This window comes from Cyprinodon variegatus, unplaced genomic scaffold (assembly GCF_000732505.1).
Source record: "Cyprinodon variegatus isolate N-32 unplaced genomic scaffold, C_variegatus-1.0 Scaffold9, whole genome shotgun sequence".
Taxonomy (NCBI): Eukaryota; Metazoa; Chordata; class Actinopteri; order Cyprinodontiformes; family Cyprinodontidae; genus Cyprinodon; species Cyprinodon variegatus.
This window is the reverse complement of record NW_015150462.1, coordinates 301984-308861: the sequence shown is the minus strand read 5'-3', so window position 1 is coordinate 308861 and position 6878 is coordinate 301984. Positions and strand designations below refer to the sequence as shown.

The 6878-nt window shown below is 41.2% G+C and overlaps 1 protein-coding gene across 1 annotated transcript in view; it reads right to left on the bottom strand.

Annotated features, from left to right (window-relative positions):
- Positions 1-6580, bottom strand: part of LOC107087359 (sodium-driven chloride bicarbonate exchanger-like) — a 61365-nt gene extending 54785 nt beyond the window's left edge. The window contains exons 1-2 of the mRNA XM_015378901.1: positions 6110-6580; positions 1046-1075 (exon numbers count right to left, since the gene is read on the bottom strand). Of these exons, the coding sequence (XP_015234387.1) occupies positions 1046-1075; positions 6110-6157 (78 nt within the window). The 5' untranslated portion in view covers positions 6158-6580. The remainder of the gene's footprint in view (positions 1-1045; positions 1076-6109) is intronic.
- Between the last annotated feature and the right edge of the window lie 298 nt (positions 6581-6878).

The following is a 6878-nucleotide window of genomic DNA, read 5'->3' as shown; positions in this document are numbered from 1 at the left end:
TATCCTGTGGTTGATGACTGCAGGTTCATGCTCTGTACTGTGGGTCTGACTGAGACCCATCAGGTCTAAAGCGTTATTTGACTAGAGTTGAGGAAGTAAAATAGAGCCGTTCTCCAGGACTGGCTGTGAGGCTTTCTTCTACTCTCACCCTGGGAGCTTCTTAAAGCATTAATGTGCTAAAAGCTTTAACTCCACTTAATTCCTCTTATTGAATGAAGCCAGCCTGCTGTGGATCCCAGATGCATTGTGGCATGTAAGACCACTGGGATTTGATAATACAGGTGTGCTAAGCAAGCTGGCTAACAACGGTTAACAAGCAAACGATGGACAGACCACCATTAAAACAGTGCCAAAATAATTTATGCTATGGTTTTTCTTTTTTTTAAATTAACTTTAAACAAATAAAAATATGTCTTGCATCACTGTATACTATGTATACCATATTAGCACATAGTAACTATATATTTTGGGGGAGTGGCAGCCTAATGGTTAGGGCATTGCACTTGGATCCCAGAGGTTCTGAGATTAAGCCCCACTCCCACAGACTGCAACTCTTGGTCCCTGAGCAAGATCCTTAACCCAACACTGCTCCCCAAGCAGAGGAGCAGTGTGGTGGCAGGGGGATCCCTTGGGCCTGCATTGGAGCCGAAGTACCAAAGCTCATCAAACTGCAGTTTTTATGCAGTTTCACTGCAGTTCATTGTCCCATTGCGTTCATGTTATGATGTGGACCCAAGGGACATAAACTCAGCAGTAAGACATAATACAGCAATAAATCTACAACAGAATAAAAAAAAAAAGAAAAAGAGAATGGCCTAGTCAAAGTAAGGACTTGTGCTTGATCATAATGCAGTAGTGGGACAACCAGAGTGCTGTGAAACCTCAAATACCAGCAGTAATCTGTTCTAAGTGCGGACAAAAATTCCCCCAAACTGATGCAGGCATTTCTGCTGCTATTATGTAAATTATCAATTTATTACAGAAATACATCAAATCACTCTCGGTACTTGGTGTATAATGAAGCAAATAAACAGAGTCTACTCACCACATCCTTACTTTCTTGAGAACTTTGTTCCTGAAAGTCAAAGAAAAATGAGACCAGTTAGGAGTCGTCTACTGGATGTATATTATTTCAAAGCATCCAAACCTCCTAATATGATTCTTTTAATGATGACGCCACAAATCCCATTCCCCCCCCCCACCAGGATGTTATGCAACAAACCAACAGAGCAGTGGATAATTTGGTGAAGAAGGAAACTTTGGAGGAGCTGCAAAAATGCACAACTCAGGTAGGACATGTGGAACACGATAACTATTAGGGATGCGATCCTTACGGGAAGAGCGGCAGGAGGAGGAGCCATGTGAAGACAGAGGAGACCAAAAACTTTCCTTTTAAAGTCGTAGGGAAGGGGCTGTTCCAGCGGTTGCAGTTCCGAATTCTCCTGAATGGTGCTTGACTTTACTTAAGTGAATAAAGTGAATGTGGTTGGTCATTTATCAAGGGGGCGGGTTTCTTGTGGTGGAAGGTTCGCAAGCAAGTTTGGTTGTGGCCGGTTTGTCGGAAGCACCTTGCTAACCAGTTAGCAACATAGTGCTAGTAGGTTCCCAATGGGAAATTCCATTGGGACCAAGTAGCACTTAGCAACGACACTCTCAAGGAACGCTATGGACAGCGGAAACACGCAAGAGGAGGAGAGTTTAGTGTCGGAGGTCGTGGATGAGTCTCCTCCGTCATACATTTTTTATTTAGAGGAGGAAAGCGGGGACAAAGTTTATGTAGAAGAGGATGCCAAGGCGGCAGAAGCTTGGTTTGGTGTAGAAGGCTTCCAGCCGAACATGTTTGAGCCCTTGCCTCGCAACGCTGCCAGTTCTGTTAGCTCTATGTCTGCTGAAGACACAGACATCCATCCCCATGAACACTGGGAAGGAACTCAATGGGAATGGAAATTACTCTTATTTCAACTGTTGCATATATTAACTGCGACATATGAATCAAGATACTATGACGGAAAAAATTTGACTGACAGATGACCGTTGATATATGATTGGCCGAATTTAGGTGAACAGGATGACGTATAACTAACTGGTCTGCATAAGATAAGGGGAAGAAAAAACACAGATTTTAAGACAGGATTTTTTTTTTTTTTTTTATAGAAATGTTCTAACTTTTGGGACAATATCGTCTGATAAAGAGTACATTTATATACATGTTTAAGCCAGAATGATTTTCCATTTAAATATGACTTCCCTACGACTTTAAAATAAAGCACTACATGCGACAAGACAAAAATTTCTTTATAATACATGAAATAATATGGTTATAGTGCAAAAGAAATAACATCTATAAACGCTAATATAGCCTCGAGATGTATATTGATGATACATTTATGTTTGACCTTGGGTACCTAGAGAGACGGTAAAGCGGTTATAGCTCCCTTGAGTAACTCGCCAAACTAACACCTCAGTTAGTCATACACATCATAGAGAAACTATGGCAACACTTGCAGCTTGCTGCGTAGGAGAAGGTGGCGGGGGGGTTGCAGGGTAGACAGCAATGACTTACAATGACAAGGAAGCAGCCATGCTGCACTGAGGCTGCAGGGAGAAACTCAACCATCCTATAGCACACCAGACCAAAAGGCTTCACCTTATGCTGGGGGAACACGTCCTCGCGTAACACCAGCCCAAATAGAACAGTCAGAGTATTGATTGGCCCTTCAGAGCAATCAGTGCTTTTCATTACAGCTCCGCACAAAACAGTTGATGCCATCTCCCTGCTCTGGCACTGACAATGCATGCGGTGAAGTGGCCATCTTTCTAAATCATTTTAAATGCCACAGTCTCACCTGAATACTAATGGAGGGGAAAAAAAAGGATTCTGCCCTACAGTATGTCCACAGACTTTGTTATACCTTACTGTGTTTTTATTTGAACACTCTGTCCATCAAACAATTGACTGTTCCTCTGAAAAATGAAAGCCTACAGTAGCACAGGGGGAGCTGCAACACCCACTGCTCAGGTGGTAGAAAATCTTGCAAGGGCAACTACTAGTTTTGCACTTCTGAAATCTGACAAGTGGCGAGAAGAATTAAAGTTTGTGGAGGAAACAGCTGGGAATGACGTGATCAGTGCAAAGCATGGAGAATGTCGTTTAAAAGGACAGGGACCTTAAAGAGAATGGTCTAGATCAGGGGTCTTGAACGTTTTCCTGGCCAAGGACCTCTAAACTGATGGCGAGATGGAGCCTGATTATATATATTGTATGAAATTCTGGTTGATGGAACAGGTGTTGTGGATGAAACGGTGCTCAGCTTGAAAGAGCTCCTGTGTGTCGCTGAATGTGTGCATTGATGACTGAAAGACATCTTCTGCCTCCATTTATCTGTTAACTTCAGTGTGTTGAATTCTTTTCAATGTGTATTTAAAGACATTTCAAACAGTGGAAAAAAATTGCAGGGGGGGGAATATAAAAAAAAAAAAAAAGTCTTATCAACCAAAACTTTTGCGACCCCCATGCATTATCTACGTGGACCCACTAGGGGTCACGGAGATGTTCGTGTACAGCAGGAACTCTTTGTTCCTCATGATCAGGTTGAAAAACTGTCATTTGGACAGATTTCTAGAAGCCACAACTGTGATCCAACACAGACATTGGCTTTCTGACTACATAACCCAAGCAAGGCCAGTAAAGGTCATTTGCTAAACCGCCGGTCTAGTGTTGTATCTAAGCATGTTCTTAGAAAGTTGAGTGAAAAGGTAGGATAGAAAAAGGTGCACCAGGTTAAGAAGAATCCATTTAACAACTTAAAAGAGCTTCACAAGAAGTGGACTGCGGCTGGAGTCGGCGTATCAAGCTCTAATTGTCATAGTTCTGTTTCTGTTATGTTTTCTTTTGAGTTTTCAGTTTTACTTTCCTCCATGTTTTCTTGCTTTAGTGGTTTCATTCTTATTTTGTTCTGTTTTCTGGTTGTTTTCAGCTTTTTGATTGTTGCCCTCTGCTGCCCTCTTGTGTTCTCCTCTTTCTCTAGCTCTTTTCCTGCCTGCTCTGTTCACACCTGCTCCCAATCTGCTCTCTAGTCCTCTTTTTGTTTCAGTCTCCAATAAATACACCCTCTGTTTAGTTCCTCAGCGCTGGTTCCTCGTCAAACTTCCTCCAACTCTGTCTCATTGAGTTTTTCCTCCTCGTGATTGTTTCCCCTAGATGTCTCCATGGTTTTGGTTTGTTTGACTTTGTTTTCTTGGTTGATTTTTGGATTCCTGCCACCGTGTTCAGTTGTTTGATTACTCATCATTAAATCATCAAGAAACTCACCTCTGCCTCCCTCCCTCTGCATTTGGGTCCACAAACCTCAACCAAATCCTGACACTAAAAGGCATAGAGGAATTGCTCACATGGGCTACAACCCATACAGGCTGACCACTAGAATGATGCAATGCACTGATGCAGTAATTCATGCAAACAAAGCCCCAACCAACTATTTAATGCATAGAAATGTTTGCACTTACTGATACTAAATGTTTAATGATCTGTAAACCTTAATGAACATTAATTAGATTAGATGAGCTTTATTGATCTCACAGCGGAGAAATTCACTTGTCACATATTGGCATAGAGGTCAAAGAAGGTGCAAAAGAGGAGGAAAAGGTACATTAAGAATAAACAAACAATATATATATACAGTAAAAAAAAAATAAGCCATGAGCTATGTGTGATTTCTTTCTGAAATTGTAATGTTTAAGTGAAATCAGCAAGTATTCATCAGCACACTGGGAGTAAAAAAAAAAAAAAAGGGTCAAAGCAGGGGCGGATCTAGATGCTTGGCCAGGGGTGGCCATTAGCCAATCATTGGCCACCCCTGTCGCCACCCCTACCATTTTTTTCTTTCAAGTAGAATATTCAAAACATATTTTTTAATATATTAAGAATTACTTGACAACAAAAACACTGTGGTTAATTTTGCACATCAATATACCAACATTAGCAATGATTAGTACAGAATTCCTACTCTTTCAGAACTAGATTTTGTGTTATATGCTGTAAAAAGAAAATATGTCTCTGCAAGTTATCTAAGAGTCCTCAGTGAAATCAGAGATAAATAACTATTTTAATAAAAACCTATTAAATTATAAATTTCTGTAGATATTAGTACTTGTAAATATCAATTTAATATAGAATGATATTGATAAAAGTAGGTAAGTAATGATGATGGAAAAGATGTTCGCTCCAGAACTCAAACCTCAAAGAATTAAAGCTTCTATCTAGACGGATGTTTAAATATAAGCGTCTATTTGTTAGCAAAGGATGTAGGAAACTATAGTTTGTCTTTATTTAGAATTGTGGACTATCCAATTTTGGCCACCCCTCAGTATACATTGGTTATTGCCTGGCTGCCCTTATAAATTTTTTTCTGCGTGAAAGCAAACACTTTTCCAATTACTTTTTATACAAGAAAAACAAATCATATCCCATTATTAATGACACACCACTTTGTTGACTGCATAAACCCCAATAAAATACCCTGAAGTCAGTGGATGAGGAGGAAAACTAAGCATGTGCATCATTCTATCTCCAAACCTGGCACTACTGACTCAAAGGGACAAATCACATTACTTCATGCATTTCCCTGCCATGCAGAGGATGGAGAATAAATCACCATGTTCCAGTGCTTCTCTGAGATTAAAAGAAAAAAGCTTGTTAGAGTGATTAAAACCTATGAGGCCTACACCACCCTGCTGGATCAAACTTGGAACATCTTGAGCCCACAGCAGCTTGACAGCAGGTTATATAGGCTGCATGTGATGGATAAACCCGCATGTTAACAGCAGCAATATGGATTATTTCCATAAGAGATGCAGGGCAGCCTGTCTACCAGGTGGAACTGTTGCTGATGTGTCCACCTGTGCACCACTATAAAGACTGGGGACACCTGGGTGTGCAGGAATCATCATTAAAGGAACGTTTTCCTCCTGCAAAATGAGCAGCATCTAGGTCTGTCACGACTGCAAGGTGAAACGCTCCAAATGAATTTTATTTCCATCTAAATAGAAATAAACTGCCACAGCTCTCATGATAAACTGGACATGCAGATCAAAGGTTGTTACTGCTTACCATTTGTAAGAGCGGCTCCATTTGAGCTCCTTGATCAGTGATGTCCATCTTTCCCTCTCCTCCTCCTCAACGGCCTCGAAATATAACCAGGTGGCGACGCTGCGCTCCTCCTCAGCAGAAACCCTTACTTTGTTTTGCCTTTTTTTTTTTTTCTTATTTCCCAGGGTTTATCCTCCTCCTTCCCTCCCCTAGCGAACATTCACCGGCCGGGTTTTTCTCAGATGAAGGCAGCCCAGTGTTCCCGTCCTGCCCTGCATCATTTACGCACAAAGGAGGGAGGCTGCGCTTCCCATTTGGAGCGCACACTTTTTATGCGGGGTTTCTTCTGTAAGTGGGGGCCGCACCTCCATGTTTGAGTCACACGTGTCAGCTTCCGTGTCTCAAGGGGGTGTTATCTATAAAAATATCTAGTAATTCAACCTTTAATCGGCTAAATAAACGTGAATGCGATGTGACACAAACGCAGCAGGGATGATGGCACAGCCATGTTGGATCGCTTTTATGTTTAAATGTATGATAAGGAAAAATAAACAATGGGATCATTCTAGTAAAGATCGTTTTAGCACACTGCGGTGATCGTTTAATTCATCATCAATCGCTTCTTGTTGCGGCACGCGACGTTCTGCCAGCATCACCGGAGGAAGCTGCTCGATTCAAATTAACACACTGGCGCCCTCTCCTGACCACTCCAAAGAACTGTCCATCTCACCAACATGATTTTTTTTTTTTTTTTTTTTAAAACGGGCCCCTTTTTTTTTTTTTTTTTAAA